The sequence below is a fragment of the Callithrix jacchus genome, chromosome 20, assembly GCF_049354715.1.
Source record: "Callithrix jacchus isolate 240 chromosome 20, calJac240_pri, whole genome shotgun sequence".
In the NCBI taxonomy this organism is placed as follows: domain Eukaryota; kingdom Metazoa; phylum Chordata; class Mammalia; order Primates; family Cebidae; genus Callithrix; species Callithrix jacchus.
In genome coordinates, this window is record NC_133521.1 from 5822686 (window position 1) to 5842131 (window position 19446).

Here is a 19446-nt window from a genome sequence, read left to right on the forward strand (position 1 = left end):
CAAAATTTATCACCATGACTGGCCTTGAAAATTTTCCTATAGCCAACTATTACTTACATAATGTCATTCAATCCTTACTGCAACTCTCCTTAGCCCCATTTTACAGACAAGGAAACCAAGAGGTTGCATGGTGCTCAGAGAGGTTAAGTTACCTGCCCAAAGCTAAATAGTGAGCATGTGGCAGAAACGGCTGGGAAACCCAGGCAGTTCAGAGTGCCTCCCTGCCTCCCCAGTGGCCACAGCGAAGGGCCTGATCCTACCACTGTTGCATGGGAGTTAGATTCAATGCTATCTCAAAATTTCCCAAGGACAGAAGTTAAAAGGAGGCAAATTTCACTCCAATATACATCAAAACTCTCCAGAGAGGGACCTGGCTGTGACATGATGAGTTTCTCATCACTGGAGCTATCTGAGCAGAAGTTGGACCATCCCTTATGCAGTAGGCTGCTATCAAGAGTATTCACATCATGAAGTGGAGAATTGAGCTGAGTCACCTCTATGGCTCCCACTGACTCATCACGGAGGCACACACTCTCAGAATGTGGGGGAACCTCAAGAACTCACCCGATTCAACCCCCACCTCCGCCTCCATGAAGGGAAGGAGTTGTCATTCTTTCTATAGATGAGTCAGCTAAGGCCAAAAGAAGTCACTCATATTAAAACTTGTAAGACACATCCCCCACCTCCATATTCTGTTATCCCCACTTCTTCAGAAGTACCCCGACCTCTTCCCAAAACAGGCAATCCCAGCTGCCCAAATTTCCCTTTAGCAACAGCAGAGGGGGAGAAAGAGGACTTAGCATTTTTTTCCCACAAAACTCATTCATGTGGGATGTGACTTAAAAACCATGGTGACATAGAGGTTTGTGAAAACTACAAATGGCTTGGCCATTTTCCCTGGGGTCACCCAACTAGAAGGAGTACAGAAGGTGCAAGGACCCAGGTCCCCTCTCTCTTTTACCCGAAGGTTTGCAGAAGCTGCGGGCACAAGCTGCTTTAGTTCACACATAAAATATATCTATAGTCACCTTGAGTTCCAGATGCCAAAGTCCTTCCTCACCAAGCTGCCTTGCTGGCATCTCTAAATCAGGGCAGCCCAAGTCATGGAGAAAACCATGGGTTTAAGGACCCATCTTTCCTTTGACCATGATCGAGCTTTAGGCAGGGAGGCAATCACCATTCAACACACTTCCTCAGAGGGCAAATTCAAGAATGTGTAAAAAACTCAGCCTCATCTGGATAAGGGTCCTGGAGCTGCTGAGTGCATTAAACTCCCAGAAATGAACGTAAACCACACCCACAGTGTCCAGTGCAGCCTAGCCCATCCACTGGGTCCACTGTTCTGATGGCACCACGCCTGACCGGAAGGGAGCCATTTCATTGTCATGTTAATGTCCCATCTTCACAGTACTTATCACACAGCTTACCTGACCTAGGACAGCTGCAAGGAGAGAGCTCTTTCCACTTCCCACATTCCCACATATTCCCAAGATCTTCCCCTGCCAGAGAAACAGAGATGGGACATGGTCATTCTCTCCCACTTCTTAGAGAATCTGGTCCAAAGGTGCTGCTCCCAAACTGTGCTGGTCAGGCCAGGTGGAGACCAAGGGGTCACTGCAGGCTCTGGGGCATGGCAACTGCAGCCACCCCACCCCTGCCCACATACACACAGCCTGGGAGGATGCAGGAATGTAAGTCTTAATTAAGTGCTTTCCCTTGTGTGGCATAGCCAAGCACCCAGAGGGCTTCTAGAAATCATGTAAGATCACTGATGTGAAACAGCCTTGTGCTGGTCTGGGAGACACAGGCCCTGAAGATGAAGACTATTCTGTGCCCAAACTCCAGGAAAGCAAATCTAATGGGACATGAAAGGCTGTACAACCCAGGGTGATTAGGGTAGCTCTTGAAGTATGGAGATCTAGGAGCTGTTCAAAAAAATTTTTTTTGCGTGGAATCCTTCACCATAACAACGCAATGTGGAATTACTGAGAAGTTACACTATTCTAACATTCTAAAGCTGCAGATTTATTAATTCAACCAACAAATCATTATTAGAGCTTGCTATGTGCCAGGCACTGTTCCAACCACCAGCAAGGGCAGCAATGAACACAACGGGCAAAGGCCTGAGTCTGCCCTCATGGAGCTTACCTTGTAGTCACGGGGGAAAGGACAGGAAGCAAGACAAGTAAGTGAAATGTAGGGCGTATCTATGCATGCCATGGAGAAAATGAAAGCAGAGAAGAGACGAGGAGTGGACTGGGGGTTCGAGGATGCCAGGAAAGCCATACTGGAAAGGTAGATGTCTGAGCTTGGGTTGTCCCAGAAACAGACCTCGAATCAAGGATTTGAATGAAAGTCACACTCACATTTGGAAAGTGCATGAAATTCCAGCAGGGAAGAGGAAAAGTGATACAGGAAAGGGAAGGTGGCCCAAAAAGGCAGCCTATTGGGTCAGCTCCCTAACAGACTATCCTACTCAGGAGGCAAATGGAACTCACCCCTGCAGGGAAAACTGGAGGAAGCTCTGGGGAACTGAGTGTGGCTTTGTCCTGCCCAGTGGCAGAAAGAGTTGGGGTATTGAGGCCCCAGCAGTCATTGTTTGAGGCCTGCTCTCTAGTCTGTGAAGCTCTTTATGGAGGTATGCACAGCCCTCGGGCGCAGATGCAGATAAGGCAGTTGGAAGATGGCCAGGAAACACTGAGGTCCAGGGCACATGAACAGGAGCAGCATCTGCCACAGGTGACATTTGGGTAAGACCTGAAGGAGGTGAGGAGGGGTGCCATGGGGGTATCTGGGGAGAATCATTGCAGGCGAAGGGAGAATCACTCAGTCTCATGTGGAGACTAAGAACATTCTCATGTAAGCCTGCTCCCTGTAATCCGTTAGGGCAAAGATACCCAACGTGGGGCCAAATATGGCTTTTTTCCCCACCCCAAGTTAGACCAGAAAGGGCCATCCCCTCTCTGCCTCTCGCAACACATGAGAGTTGCTGCCCGTCATCGATAATTCCTTAGACAAGGTCTTTGCTGAATCCCGGGCACCTTGGGATAAAATAGTGATCCACGCAGACGCCTCCCTGCCTTTGTGGAGCCCATATGCATGTAAATGAAGTTGATTCTATTTAATTCCCCTAAAAGGGCTTCACGAAACTGGGGCATTATGGAGACTTGGGGACAAAGAGACCACAGATGTGATCTAGTCTCGCTAGGTACTTGGTTGCCCTTTGAGTCCTGTCCACTTCTTGGGGGCAAGGAAGAAGCCTTCTAGATTCATCCTTGTCTTTAGCAGAAAATCCATGAGGCCTGTAACCTCTGACGCTTCACCCGACAAACATTGCCGGCAACCTCTGAGCCAGGCGTTGGGCTTGGAAATAAGGACATAACTGTGAATAAAAAACCCTGACCCCATGAAGGATCCAGTCTAATGGAATTGAGGAGTTAAACTTGGAAAAACTTGGATGTGCTGAATGTCGAACATTTGAGGGCAGCACTTAGGCTGGACATAATTATTAAAGAAAAAGACAACAACCAGACCTAACAGCTGACCCTTACTATGGGCTTAGCACTTTTATGTGGTGTCTGAGTTCTCACAACCACCTTGTGAAATGGGTACTTCTGTGAAATACATGGCACAGGTAAAGAAACAGAGGCTCAGGGAGCTTCAGCAGGATGTCCAAAGTCAAGCAGCTAGAAAGTGACTGGGCCTGGAACTAGGGTCCCCCAGGTTCCAGAGGCAATACACTTCATCAGCGCCACACTGTACTGCCCCACTGAAACTTCAATTTATTTCACAAAACGTTGGCTGCATCCTCGAGGCATGAATTCTGGGGTCACCGACATACTGAAAAGCACGTCAGTAAAACCATTTCGCGGCTAGAAGGCTATGTCCTTAGAGCACCGGGGAGTTCCTGGAGGCCTCTCGGAGGCAAATGGGAAGGCAGGGTGGGGGAAGTCTGGTGCTCCTCGGGGAGAGTGACAAGAAGGCAAAGCAGGTGGAACTCAGTGGGACTTAACTGAAATCTAAGCTCAATTGTTCTCAGCCAACCAATAATTGTTTCCAATGAATACGTGGCAGTCAGCCTCGTTAGCTATGAGAGTACCATTCTCACACTGGCTATTGAGCTTGACGTTGCATAATAAATGAGAAGCTTTCCTTCTACAATGCTCGCACAGGGAAAGAGTGAATCAACAAGGTGAGAGATTAAAATACGAGGCACAAGATTAATGTTGGGCCCTCTGCAGCTAAATCAACACTGCTACCCTGGGAGCGCACTGCTGAGTTCCCAGAGCAAGAAGCAGATGCACGTAGGAGTTGCAAGAGGAGGCCAAACATTCCCTAAATCCACAGTGTTGCCTGAAATCTCCCTCCCCCAATCTTGAGGGAGGGAACAGCCAACAGACACTGGCTGGCTTGGCTGGCTTAGACCTTTAGATCTTGGCCGGATTGCTTGTTGATCTCAGTTTTCTTTTTACAAGAGGAGTATTTCCCTGTGGTTAAGAGCCCAGACTCTGAAACCAGGTGCCCTGGGTGTGAAACCCTCCTCTGCCACTGCTGGTTAGTGACCTTGGGCAAGCTATTTAACACTCTTGTGCCTCAGGCTTCTCAATCATCAAGTGGGGGCAGTTGTGATGCCTGGTTGTTGGGGTGGTAACGTGAGTTTATTATGTACCTGGTAAATAGCGGTGTTCAAAACTTTCAGTCATCATTATCTATCAGAATATTCCAATGTGAAATTAAGAACCATTACGGGCCTATCATGCCCATAATTCCAGTGCTTGACCCAGGAGGCCAAGACAGGAGAATCACTTGAGGCCAGGAGTTCAAGCCTGGCCTGGGAAACACCAAGAAAGAGGTTCTGAAATCTCTACAAAAAAATAAAATAAAATTTAACTTAAAAATTATCACTTTCCCCCGATAAATTAAAAAAAATTATGTGGGCATGGTGATGCATACTTGTAGTCCCAGCTACTTGGGAGGCTGAGGTAGGAGGTTGCTTGAGCCCAGGAGTTTGAGGCTGCAGTGAGCTGTGATTGCATCACTGCACTCCAGCCTGGGAAACAGAGTAAGACCCTGTCTCACACTCATGAAAAAAGAACAAATATAAAAAGATTTATGAAAGCCAGTCAGTTCAAGCCTAGCCACCTGGAGTGGACTGTTCGTTCAAAATTGCAACTGACTCCAAGGGAAGGCCTGCAAATCAGAATGAATATGACCACCATCTCCTCCACACCTAGAGAGGGGGTCTCTAATGTTCATGTACATAGTTTTAAAATTAGGGGAATAATACAGGGACTCTGGTTAGAGACATCCCATCACCACCTCCCACTCTAACTGAACTGAATCAGACCTGGGGAAGGGCATAGCTATACAATGCAAGGAGGGCTGGAGGCCACACCTGTGCAACACACAGCCACCTTTCTCACCACAAAGCTTACGTGTGCAGAACCAATTTGGGGATGCCACTTTGCTCCTCTGGGCCAGTGGCTCCTTTGGTTGGTGGACTCCACTCACTGAATGTTTCCGACCACTGTTTCTTGAATAAATGCCTCTTCAGGTTCTGCACTTTCTTCGGGTCACTTTTCCTGCTGGCTTCATGTTCCCATGTCAAGGTGGCATTTGCTAAAAGCAAGACGGGATCTGGGTCTTCTGGTTGGGTGATGTAAGATGGAGGGCTTTCATCTATGAGAATTTTCTAAGATTAAAGAGATAAAATTAACTGAGCAGATGTCATGCATTTGCAAGAATCATCCCAATATATCTTCTAATAACCCCAAGTCATAATTTTGACCATTCTAACCCAGCACATCCAGGAAAGAGGTTCTGAAATTATTCCCCCAGGAGAAGCTGCAGCAGAAATAGTCCACTAGCTCATGCTATCTGGGACAGCTGTCTTTTAACCACAAGGCCTATGTGGGTCACCCACATTGGAGAATGCTGATCCCAGCTACATTTCACCCTCGTGCTCAAGACAGTCAGTTTTGCCAGTCTTAAGGCAGTGGACTTTATTGCTTAGCACTAAATGCTTATGAAACCAAGGTCATATGTTCCATCTCTGCTGTGTCCTCTTCCTAGCCCAGTTCAACAAAGCATTTGCTAAGCCCTGACCATGTGCCAGACTTTGGGCTGAATAGCAGAAATGAAAATATAAATATGGCACAGTTCCTGTCCTTGAAGAGAGTATAGTCTGGAAGGAGATGAGAAGAACATGCACAGATTGTTTCTGTAAAATGTGATGAGGAAAAAGTACTGTGACTGTCAGAGAAGGGACACTGGCTTCTCATCCTCAAGGTCCGTGTAGTTGCCACCTGAGCTGCATCTGTACAGGTGTTGTACAGGCAGAGATGAAAGAAGGGAAAGAAGGAGAGAGCATTCTACCTGAGGGCCCAGCATGGGCAAAGGCAAGGAGCACGCAAAGGCATGGCTTGTTGGGGCAGCGGCGTGAAACAAGCAATTCAAGATTAAGGGGATAGGAAGAGAGGTGGACACAAAACTGAGAACCCATGGATGGAGAACCTAGAGGAGACAAGGGTTCAAGGATTTTAAGCAGGTGAGAATGAGTATTGGTAATCAGACCAATATTTTAACAGCTCTCTTAGGGTTGAGTGCTATATGGACTTAAGGAAAATGTTAGAAAAAGAAGGGTTACTTCATAAGTCACTGCATTAATCACATGAGAGGTGACGGAGGCCTCGACTGAAGGCAATGGCAGTAGGGACAGAGTGAAGGTTGAGAAGTCAAGAAATGCCATCCTTCATCTAGTTTTAGAAGTGCCTTTATTTTTTTCTGATATCATAATATATGAGATTAATGGAATTGTGTTGATTCTTATGTTTTGTTTAAAAAGTGATAACAGCGCACCTTCCAATCCAATCTTACAATGGCCCCCCCTTAAAATGGAGAGAATACCATAATCAAGAGTTGACTTAACAGAGTTCTTGACTAGTTGGATGTGTATGATAAGGGAAAAGGGGAGGGCATGAACCAAGGATGTTTACAGTGACTTCTGGATTTCTGGCTTGGGTGAGTATGATCATTCAGTCAATTCATAGATGCTTGAACAAGTTTTGTGTTGACTCAAATGCCCTTATTCCCTTTCCTCTCCTCAGCTGAACTTTCTTTTTTTTTTTTTAAGACGGGGTTTCACCATGTTGGTCAGGCTTGTCTTGAACTCCTGACCTCAGGTGATCCGCCCACCTTGGCCTCCAAAGTGCTTGGATTACAGGCATGAGCCACTACACCCGGCCTGAACTTTTGAAATACTTTATTTGCTCTTCTTGAAGGTCTCTTATATCCTTATCATGTATAGAAATCCTCGGAGTGCCTCTTCCCACACTGGAACGGAGGCTCTTGAAGATAAAGGCTCTCTTTTCCTTATATTTGCATTTTCTATGTCTTTTATATAGGAGGCACAAAGTATATCTTTGATGAGTGAATAAATGAATGAAGAAACTAAATGAGTGCATAAATTGGGGGCCCCATCATCCTCTTCATCACTTCCATCACCATGCCCATCAAACAACAAACTAGGTAACGTGGGGATGACTCAGTACAAACCCAAATTCACTTGTGGAACACTTAGGATATATAGATTGTTTAGAGAATAGAGGGTCAGGAACATCTTCTTCATGTACAGAGACTCTATCTCATCATTCCTACAAAGTAAGACAACCTGTAAAACTCTGCCTGCTCTATCCTTCATACACATTTATTTATCTAACTTAGAATGGATGCCCGTCTCCCAGTGTCAACTCAACTTGTGACCTAGCTCTCCAGCAGGTTGGTACAGCCTCTGCATATTTGAGCATTTTCCCACCATAAAATGAGATCTCTCTTCCTTACTCACCCAGGGTTAGTTACCTTCATTCTCCTTAGAGAGACATGGGCTTCAGCCATTGCTTTTACTGAGGAAGGCAAAATTTCAATGGCAAACTTTATTATATTAAACATGGCAATCATACTAAATGCCTGAAGAACAAAAGAGAAGTATGAGGGTTTAGAAGGAGAAGTCACCTTGGCTCTAAATCATTATACACATGGGGATTAAAGTTGCTGAAATTAGAAATGGTGGCATTGTCAGAATGCACAGAGGAACAATGCTTTCATTTCATGGTTCAGAAACCATGGGTTGGCTGGTTGGAACAGCAGCATCTTAATCTATTTTGCTTTTGGATTTTCACCAAAATGGCAGCAAGTATATCCCCTTGTCTCTGTTGATTCAGAAGGGAAAAGGTCTGAGGCAGGCCACTAACTGAATACACTTGGCAATCTCCATCCACACTGCATCCTCATTTGAGCCTGTACTACTCACTCGAAGCCCATGCAGATTGTCCTAAGGCACTAGCTGCTCTCAGTTCTTTGGAGGCATCTGACCCTTTGGAGCTATAGCATCCATGCCTGTGCTACACACCACACCACAGCCTCAGGGATGGATGTGAAAGTTCCTGGAGGGACCTGCTTGCCCCTGGGGAAAGCTAGAGGGTGACCCCAGCTCTCCTGCTCCCAGGGCATGGCCTCCACTCTCTGCCTCCCCATGCACCACACAAGGCCAGATTTGAGAGCCTTTGGTCAACTGCAGTTCCCCCCAAACCACCCCCCAAACAAATCACCTCTGTTCACTGGGGCCTTCCTTGCTGCACTCTGCCTAGTGAGTGGTTAATATTCTATAGCTCAGTGAAAACAAGCCTTCTCCCTTCAGTTGCTGCTCTCCAATTTCATCTTCTCATCTGTTCAACTTGTAATTAGCAGCCTCTCCCTAGCCACCCATTTAAGAAATTAATAATACAACTTTCTTCATCAAATCCTAAGTGATCCTGCCTGCTGTTAAATGGGACCCATGGAAAGCGCCCCAGCTTCAAATAATCCTAGCCCCTTCATTAAGAGGATGATGAAGGATGCTTCCATCACATCTGGTCCTAAATACATCCTCAAAGGAAACTGAGCTCTTCTAGATCCCAAAGCACTACCTTGGCTCAGGAAGCCCAGGCCTGGCTGACAGAGCACATGGGTTGCCTGATGTGACTGAGTAGCCTGGGGCTGACCTACTCCTGACATGACCCCAGCAGAGGAAGTGACTGCCATCAATTCTGACTCCAAAGGACCCAGAGCTTTGCATTTAGGAAATTTGGTTTTGGTCTAGATTCCCCTAAAACATCATGTTAGAAAATATTAACTTCATGTGCTCAAATTCATTTGCTTGATATGTTGCTGGAGAAAAAAGAAAATCGGTGTTTTTTTGTTTTTTGTTTTGTCTGGGATCAGAGAAAGCCACAATAATTGGGCAGTGTTGCATAGATCCTTGGTGCATCCTTGCCATTCAATCTGGCTTTGGGCTCACAGCTGGGCTGAAGGCCCTAGAGCAAGTGAGAGTAAACTGTGCATGAGAGATTGCCTGCTGAAGAACCACAGAAAATAAAAGCAACTCACCAAGAAACACAGGGCAGTCATGGGCCCCATAAAGGATGGCTCAGCAAGACCTTTCTGGCTTTGCAAACTTCACCTCCTTCCTCCCCCCGTGAGGTCCCTGATTTTAGGTGCAATTCTTCTTCTACGAACTTACCCATACTGGCTTATTTCCTTCTGTCTCTCTCTCTCATTTTTTTTTCTTGCCTTTATTGATTTTTCTCCAACTACCTGGTTTAATATTTAGCTGTTTTTTTTTTTTTCTTTATTTAAGCCAGGAATCATTTTCCCTCTAATTCAGCATTTCTTTATCTTTGGATGTTGAGGCTCTTTGTAAAGAACTTGAACATCTCACAATCATCCCAGTTTTCCCTCTAAGGCTTTCAAACCTCATTTGCCTGGCCCAGATGAGAATCAGGCTAATAAGGACAGCTAACACTTGTATAGCACCTAAGAGCCTAAGATGGTTCTACATGCTTTATACGAAATAACCGATTCAGTCTTCACAATAGCACTGATTGTGGCTATCATCGTCCCGTTTACAGATAACAAAACTGAGGCCAGAGAGGCTTAACGATTTGCTATAAGTCATAGCTAGTAAAGAGCAGAGTCTGGATTTAAACAAGGCAGACCAGGTTCCTAAACCCAGACTCTGAGCCCAACAGCACCACCTCTCCTAATACCTACACCTCCTCCCTCTGATAGTTTTCTAAACTCTCATTCTTATAGTATAAATAAATAAAAAAGCCAACTGCTTGTTCGGTTTTCATTTCTTTTTTAACACTTAAAATTGCATCCCAACATTAACCATGACCCCTGCCCAGCCATGGACATTGGAAGAATTGCTGCCAGGCTCTCCTGGGCTCCTTGTCAACCCATGCACTTGTTTTTAAAAGCTGGAGGTGGCTGGGTGCAGTGGTTCACGCCTGTACTCCCAGCACTTTGGGAGGCAGAGGCAGGTGGATCATCTGAGGTTGGGAGTTTGAGACAAGCCTGGCCAACATGGTAAAACCCTGTCTCTACTAAAAATACAAAAATTAGTCAGGCGTGGTGGCATGCACCTGTAATCCCAGCTACTTGGGAGGCTGAGGCAGGAGAACTACTTGAACTGGGAGGCAGAGGTTGCAGTGAGTCGACACTGCACCATTGCACACCGGCCTGGGCAACAGGATGAGACCCTGTCTCCGAAAAAAAAAAAAAAACAAAAAAGGTTGGAGTTGAAGTCACATTCTGTGGCCTGCCATGATTGGATGTTCCTAATACCTGTATTAAGCAAAGGTAGGGAGGGGTTTCATACCTGGGACTTGCAAGGGTCAGGGTGCAAAAGAAGCCTGATCCTGAGCCAGCTCTTACCACTGGTGCGATGAGCTTGCATCTCCGGAGGATGTGGCAGGAGAATGTCAGCACGATGGCTATGGAGGACATGAAGGGAGCCAGGGCAGTTTCCGCTTTGGACAAATACAGCTTTTTCCAGTAATTTTTCTTTCCCTTCTTTTTATATCTGCAAAATAGAAAACAGTCCAAGGTGGTCTCCTTTTGCCTGTCAAATGCTAGCATTATGAAATGTATTAGCACTACCCTGTCCTCTTTCAAATGACTGCTCATGAGTCCTGTTGTGAAGTTTAAATGAGAGGAACCAGAGAGCCCTGGGCACAAACCCAGCAGGTACTTGGAGCTCGGTACCTGTCAGCTACTGTAACCGGATGGTGTCCAACGCCCCTTCCAGTCCTGACACTCTGTGTCAGGAGTCATAAACTTAGATGCCTACAGGGTCCAGGCAAGTACCATCAACGACAGGAATGGGGCCAGAGGGAAGGAAAGACCAGAGCAGGGCTCTGGAGTGCAGTAGAATGGAGAGGAGAATCAAAGGGGCAGCCCCTTCTCAGGGCAGGGGAGGCTGGCACTACCATGAAATACATCAGGCACCTCTCATCGGAGCCTGCTCCCCACCAATTGCAAGCACGGAAACAAAGGAAAATCTTGAGTTCCTTCAAGGGAAATTCCCGGCACCCAGCTAACCCTGAGAAGTAAATGAGCAACTTGATAAGCAAGAAGGTAATAGCCTGAAACAACAGCCAAGTTAGAGTCAAAAGCATGTTTGGTTCCCTTATAGAAACTAAAGATTATGTCTTAACATATGTCCCTGAGTTGTATTTCAGAAACCCGGACCCCCAGCCAATGTATCTGCTGGCACACAGACCTCAGACAAGGGGGAGCTGAGGACAGAGCTCTCACTGCCGTTTTGGTTCTAAATTTTTTCCTGAGGAACCTGAACGAGATCACGCCCACAGGCTGGATCCAATGCTCTTTTCTGCTAGCTCCAAATCTTTAGACAAAATGTCCCTTCCTTAACCAGGTGCAAATCAGAAAATCTTTAAATCTACCCATGATTTATAGGCTGCCTGCTTCAAGATATCCCACCCTTTTACACCAAACCAACGTATAACTTCCACATATTGAGTTACACTTTTGCCTCTAACTTTGCTTTTCTGAAATGTAGCCCTGCCTTTAAAAACTCTTGCTTGCAAGCCACTGGGGAGGCCAGGTCTTAAGCATGAGCTGCCTGATTTTCCTTGCTTGGTACGCGGCAAATAAATGCCCTCCTTTCTCCTGCGACAAAACCTCTGTGGATATTTGGCCTTACTGTGCCAGATGAGCAGACCCCAGTTTGGTCCAGTAACAACCAGACCATCAGCTATTTCAAAGTCTAAGGTCCAGAGTTTTATTTATGTATTTATTTTTGAGACAGGGTATTGCTTCATCCCCCAGGCCAGAGTGCAATGACATAATGTAGCTCACTGCAGTCTTGAACTCCAGGCTCAAACAATCCTCCCACCTCAGCATCCTAAGTACCTAAGACCACAGGGACACACCACCACACCCAGATAATTTTTTAAAAATGTTTTGCAGAGGTGGGCTCTCCCTATGTTACCCAGGCTGGCCTTGAATATTTGCATTCAAGCAATCCTCCCATGAGGTCCATATTTTTGTGAGACATCTCCCTAATTTTAATATTGGGAACTAATTGAAGTAACATTTTTAAAAACTGTAGGGGAGAAACAAAACACATATGCTGGCCTGAAGGCATCTGCCTGGAGTCCCAAGAATAGCCACAAAAACTCAAGAGCATTCTCCCTTTCCTAAGTCCAGAATATGCCCACCTCTCTGCAATGTTCACAAATTACATTCAAGCCTCCTTCACGTGCTGTTTCTTGTCCTCAACCCCAATTCCAGCCTCCTCTGTAAAAGCCCTTTCACATCTGCACAGGATAGCCATAGATGTTTTAATGGAGTGGTCACTAAATGCCAGGTGCTCTGCTCAACACTTCACACGCGCTTTCTCATTAGATCGTCCTCGCCACTGTGATGAGAGAGGCTGTTACTTTATGCCTTCTTGACAGGAGAGCAAACTGTCTTGCAGGTTTAGTAGCTTGCCTTTTCAGTGATCGGGACAGAACTGGAGCCCACTTCTCCTGGGATCCAAGCTCTGTTACCCAGGTGCCCTTCCCTTCCCCAAAAGAACATCCAGCACTCCCTTGTCCCTAAGAGCACCCTCTTATCTCCACCTCCAGGCCTCTGCTCCTCCCTGAGGGGGTTTTCCCCAGTTCTCTGTGCATCCCGATCTTTCCTGTCCCTTTGGCCTACCTGAAAACCACCTCTGCCAGGAAGCTTTTCCCAATCTCCCCCAACCTAGTGTGCTCCCCTGCGGAGCATCTCTGTTTCTCTTGTGGCACTTTCTCCACCTTCCCCCACAGAATAACATGAATTCATGTGTTCACTCACTCAAGATATTTGAACCTGATGTCTACTATACGCCAGGCGCTGCGCCTGTGGCTGGAGAATAGAGGAGTGAAAAGGGTCTGGCCCTCTTCCAGTGGGGGAGACAGACAATAAAGAAATAAACAATTAAATAACTGCAAATTGTGTTGGATGATCTGAAAGACATGAGCAGGGTGAAGTGATTGAGAGGTAGGGCATGGATCTGCTTGGCACTGCAGTCCAGAAGTCCTCTCTGGATGTTGAGAAGAGACCCGAAGTCGAGACAAAGCCACCGTAAACATCCAGCAGAGTGCACTCCAGGCAAAGGGAACAGCAAGTGCAAGCATCCCAAGGCCTGAAGGAGCCTGGTGTGTGGCTCTAGAAACAGACCAAAGCAGACACCGCTAGAGCTGAGTTACTGAAGCTTAGGGTAAATGTGATGATGTCAGAGAGGGCACTGGGGGCCAGATCGTATTGGACCTAATAGGTCATATGCACGAATTTGGATCCCTTCCAAAGACCTACCTTTGAATAATCTAAGTGTGATAAGAAGCCACTATTTTCAGCAGAGGAGGAAGAGGATCTGATTGACATTTTTTAAAGGTCACTCTGACTGCTGAGTGCATAGTGGATCTCAGGAGAGAGGGGGAAGGCAGGAGGAGTGCCTAGAGGCTTTGCCATAGTCCAGGAGGGAGAGGATATTGGCTTGGACTTGGTGGGAGTGGAATGGAGAGAAGCAGATGGCTTCCGGATATGCTCTGAAGGTAGAGCCAACAAACTCGTGGCTATTTTAGAGCTAAGTTATCTCATCCTCCCTTATTCGTAAAAGCAGAAACCCTTTTCCATTTCATCTGTGTAGCTCCCATGGCCTTGCACACAGTAGGAACTTGATATATAGTTATTGAACTAAATTGACGAATTAAATTAAGTTGAATTAAATCAAATGGAATCAACTTTAATTAAATCAAATTAAATTGCACTGAGGTAAACTTAGGAGTGTGAGGATGTGATTCTGGGTCTTCTAGTGCTGCTAGGGTCCTAACCTGGGGCATTTCCCTGGGCTAGCTCAGAAGCAGGTTCTCTACAGCCCCTCCCTAGAGTACAGATACACAGCTTTGGCCCAATTCCATGCTGGTGCAAAAGTGTAATTGTACATCCAGACAGTCAATTGTGACAGTGGTTCAGATCATTAACTGGTGAACCACCTGAGTCTATGTCAGCAATTATGTTAATGTCCCTGCAATTAAATTTGCATTTATATTTGATCAAAATAGATTCGATATCAGTTTTAAAAAACAAAACTACATATACATCTTCTCGTATCTGCCTAAGGAATGTTGAGTCAGTGGACCATTCAAACACAAGGACGTTGCTGCAGGTAAAGAGGTCTGTGTAACCCTGGGTGTGTGAGAGCATGTGTGTATACAAGTCTTCTAAGTCAAGGAAATGGCTGGAGACAGCTTTTTACCTGCTCACTGGTTTAGTGGATTATTTTTATTAAAGGTAACTCGCCAGGACCAGGATCCACATGTCCCAGCAAGGAGAAACCATATGTCACTCACCCTTGGGTTCATCAGAACAGATGCCTGGCTCTATTATTAAATCTCCATAATCCTTCGAAAAATCCTTTGGCCTGCAGAGCAGCTCAGAGGGTCTCCTCAGCCTCCTTCTGGAACACCCGGCCCTGGGAAACTTAGAAGAGCATATTCTACAAGATAAGTGGTTTTTTAAGCAGCTACTCCTGTCCTACCTTGGATAGTGCTGGTAAAAGATTTCTCCCAGGCATACATTTTGATGAGCTTGATGCTGGTCAGAAACTCATTCATTGTCTGAACTCACTTGTCTGTCACCAAAATTGCTGAACTTCGGAAAGCTGAATTGAGCTTGGCCATAAACATCTGTAATCAAGGTACAAACACTGTTTTCAGAGAGAACTGCTGAGTTGCAGCTGGCCTAAAAATCCAGAGATGGGAGTATAAGTGCCAGGAAAAGTTCTAAAGGAAGTTGGCTTGAGATACTCAGCCAAATCTTTCCCTCCCTTGAGTTGTGGCTGCTGACGCTGTCTGAGGGGGGTCAGGCGGGTGATATAAAGGCTTGAATTGCCAGAACTCAAGGGGAGTGCTGCGGACTTTGACAAATTGAAGAAGCATTCCCCTTCCCGGAGCATTCAAATTCAAGTTTTTTAAAAAACTTCACTGTGGCCAGGTGCAGTGTTTTGTACCTGTAATCCCAGCTACTCAGGAGGCTGAGGCAGGAGAATGGGTTGAGCCCAGGAGTTCAAGACCAGCCTGGGCAACATAGTGAGACACCATCTATACAATATTTCTTTTTTAATTAGCCAGGTACAGTGACATGCATCCATAGTCCCAGCTAGTTGGGAGGACTGAGGCAGGAAGATTGCTTGAGCCCAGGACATTGAGGTTGCAGTGAGCCATGATTGCACTACTGCACTCCAGCCTGGGTGACAGAGCAAGTCTCTGTCACTAAACAAAAACAAAAACAAAACTACTCTGTGCCAAAGGAAGTAAATCTGTGACTACAAAATGGGGTACAAGCTCCAGGTCCTTGCGCCAGAAACGCAGCCTTCTACCCAATTCAGTGAAAGTGTTTGAAATGCAAATATAAAGCAGTTAGAAGCACAAAAGCCTATCATTACCTGAATAACTATGCACAGGACATACATGGATATTGCGGTGAGAGCCGTGGGCCCCGGAATGAAAAAGGCATACTGCACAAAAGGCCATTAGCATCAGGATGGCTGCTGACAAGAGGCAAAACAAGGCAGCTTCAAATGAGGAATAGCTATTGCTTGACAGTATATTGAGCACCTGGAAAGAAAAGTACATGGGTTCAGGTTTGGAAGAGTCAGTCAAACATTTCTTCAACTGAAGACTTTCAGACTGTCCGAGTGGTTCTAGGCCCTACGGCAGGAAGGGGTCACCGGGGACCAATATGATGAGTTTTATGGGTTCTGGTACGATTTTGGAGAGGCCGGTCTTTTAAGGCTGAGAATCTCAATGCAGAAAGACTTAAAGCATAATGTTACCATCTAGTAGCATAATGGAGTTTCACCCCTGCTCCCGCTTTAGAGTTGTCAGCCCCTAAGAAAGGAGAGAAGCTGCTTCTCCGGGAGCTCAGTGGTCAAGGCATTAGCCTCCAGCAGCTTCCGGTCAAATAAAAAGCCACTTCCTTTCTCAGTTCGGTGTTTGAGAGGATTGTCCCCTGCCAATCCTGCTACAGTGATGAATTCTTAAAGGCAGCCAACTCCACCTGAAAGGTACCCCTTCTTCTGATCTTCCTCCTACCACCTGTCTGAAGCGTGGCTGGGATGGCTGGGTCTTTAGCATGTCCTTTTGAACCATTATGAGAGCCATGTACAAAGATAGTGATGAAGAAATGCAGAAAGGTCTGGAATCTCCTGTGCCAACCCTGCATTGTTCCCTTCTAGATTCCTTTTACATAAAGCGAAATTAATTCCTTTTGTTTAATCCACTTTATTTTGGGTTTGCTATATGCAACTGAATCTAATCATAATTAAATGCTTTGAGCTTGCTGAAAGAACAGCTGTAAGAAAGAAGCAAGTCTTTTATCTTACCCCACACCACCTGGGGTTCCCTTGATTAGGGAGGGTGTGTGTGTGTGTGTGTTTGATAAGTGGTAAGAATTTTATTGCCAGGGATTAAGAGCTCAAGAAAACATCAACTCTGAAGTCCAACAGGCACGGTCTTCATTGTGGCTTTGGCATCCTCTATGCTAACGGTTGGGATTATTGGAGCCATCAGTCCATCCATTTTATTAAACGCCTATAGTGTGCTCAGTACTGCTCCACTGTTCCCATTCACCATCGAAGCAATTGGATGAAGTCCCCCTGAGCCCTGTTCCAGCTGGAACTAGGAAGCCTCTCCAAATTCTCCAGCCTGAACGGAGCCCTCCTCTCTCTGAACTCCTCTGGTGTTCTGTGTCTCCAACACCTCACTTAGCCAGGAGATGGGACATGACAGACAGGTCATAGTCAAACAAAGGGAAGGCAGGTGCTCTATCCAGGACCCAGATCTCACATGCGCTCAAACCACTCAGGACTCCTTTTCTAGGCCAGCTTACCTCACCAACAGAGATGGCTGTCAATGTCTTGAGGGACACCAGGTTTTCGAAAACCAGGGTGGAGAGCACCACCTCCAACTGGACGGCTGTGCGGTAGTTGATGGCCTAGGCAAAAGCTGAAAGCAGCCTTTGGTAAACTTGGTGGCCGCAAGGGCTATACACAGGCCACTGACAACCCAGACTTTTCCAGATGTTCTCTCAGTCACCTGGAGGATTTTGTGAATGAAAACTGGCTGTAAAATAGGCGATGGGGAGAGGAGAGGGCCACTGAAGGCTGAGGCTGGCATAGGAGGCCTCAGATCATGGCAGCAAGCTGACTTTAGGAGGCAAACTTTTTAATTAATTTTGGTGGCTGCTGCTGTGCTTGACAAGGATTAGCTTTATGAAAATTCGCCCTCAAGGAGTGCAAAGATAATGACAATGCACTAAACCCACCAGCTCGTAGAGAAAGTAACTAATGACATTCTGTGCCAGGCTGCTGACCTAGCAGGCAAAGCAGAAGAAGGGCCGCCCCTCTCACTCGCCCTGTGGTTTCCATGATGATGCACGTGATGATGGCCATGATGTTCATCAACGAGCGAGTCCTCTGGAATTTCCAGACCATATGGCCCAGAGAGGCCTTCTCAGTACCTATCCTTTCATCCCAAAGGACTCGAAATCTGTGATGAAAAAACAGGAAGCATCAAAGGGATTGGCACCTCCATGTGCTATTTGAAGCTACTCTGTTGGGCATGGTCTCACAAGGGTGCTCAGCACAGCCCTCCTCCCTGGCAGTGGTGCCTTCCAGCACTGGCTCTGCTTTCTGCTTTTCCTGAACAGGTGGGACTTGGGAAGGGCAGAGGGTAATGCCTAGACACTAGCTGGTATGAGTGTGGCATTTGGGTTCTTGCCAGCCCTTCTTTTCCTTTGCCTACCACCCATCTCTGCCGCAGTGTCAGCTCGTACAAGAAGACAGAGGCAACAGAGAGGTCAAGAGAAGAGTCTTCTCAGTACAGAGAGGATATTGCTCATTTCAAAGATCTGGAAGAAGGCCAGAGAGACAGGAGTGTGGTGGGCAAAGGGGAGGGGCTGTCGGGACAGTGGGAAGCAAGGCAGAAACTCTTGGGACCTTGGAGGACTTCACAGGACCTAGGTAAAACCTCAAAGGCCTTCCTTCATTCCAAGGGCAAAGGAAGCCATTACAGATTTTTAAACCAATGTGACAAGATCATTTTGCACATCTAAAAGATCAATTGGCTGCTATGAAAATGATGGATGATGGTGTGAACCGCAGAAGGAGATTATCAGCCTCCAGGTGAGAAGTGGCAGTGGAATTAAAGAAAAGTGGATGGCGAGTGACAACAGGGCTTACTGATGAATGAGACGTGGCAGGAAAGGGAAGGAGCTTCAAGGATGGACCCCAGTTTTCTGGCTTGGCCAACTGTGTGAATAGAGTTTACAGAGAGGGAGATGAGAAAAAGCAGAAGAGGAGAGGAATAGTGTCAGGTTGGGGCCCTGGATCAAGAATAGGGCCAGCTTAAGACAAAAGATGCTCATGAGGCATCCAAGTGCAGTTGTCCCTTCGGATGCTGGGCACGCAGTTTCAGAGTCTGGAAGGGGGGCGTGGCCTGGAGACCGACATGGACATGTTACTGAGGGAGTCAGCGTGTGTTTGGTGTTTAAGCCTCTGAAGTGGAGGGGGTCACCTAGGAGCATAACGAAACACGGGAGAGATAAGGATCTAAGTGGATATTGGGTAGATGGGGAAACATTAGTAACAGATGGAGAATACCGGCCAGAGAAGATGGAGGAGAGCCGGCACGCCGCAGACACTACTCCAGACCCTTTCCCTCAGTGCTCCCTGGCAACTTTCTTCAGGCAGTAGATTTTAGAGTTTACCACTAGCTGAGATTTCTTCGGGGCACAGATGAGGAGAATCACAATTCTAGAAGCAATTAGGAGGCCATGACTAAGGCTCCCAGGACTCTCCATTCTTTCTATTATATAGGTAATCAAAACCACAGAGTTCAATGCAGCTGCTGGAAAAAATGAACTTGATGTCTTTGTCCTAACATGGAAAAGTCTTTATAAACTCTTAACTGAAAAGAGAAAAGCGATCAACAGTTATGTAGTATGCTTCATTTTTGTTTACATTAAAATAAAACATGACCTGTGAGTGAAGAGTAAGAAGAAGTATTGATCTGAAGA

The 19446-nt window shown here is 46.3% G+C and overlaps 1 protein-coding gene across 1 annotated transcript in view; it reads right to left on the reverse strand.

Moving 5' to 3' along the window:
• Positions 1 to 19446, reverse strand: part of ABCC12 (ATP binding cassette subfamily C member 12) — a 76082-nt gene that overhangs the window by 51469 nt on the left and 5167 nt on the right. The window contains 13 exon segments of the mRNA XM_078358393.1: positions 1428 to 1499; positions 5415 to 5437; positions 5440 to 5692; positions 7858 to 7965; positions 10753 to 10840; positions 10842 to 10879; positions 10881 to 10900; positions 14909 to 15056; positions 15815 to 15887; positions 15889 to 15986; positions 17260 to 17378; positions 17381 to 17492; positions 17780 to 17918. Of these exon segments, the coding sequence (XP_078214519.1) occupies positions 1428 to 1499; positions 5415 to 5437; positions 5440 to 5692; positions 7858 to 7965; positions 10753 to 10840; positions 10842 to 10879; positions 10881 to 10900; positions 14909 to 15056; positions 15815 to 15887; positions 15889 to 15986; positions 17260 to 17378; positions 17381 to 17492; positions 17780 to 17918 (1291 nt within the window).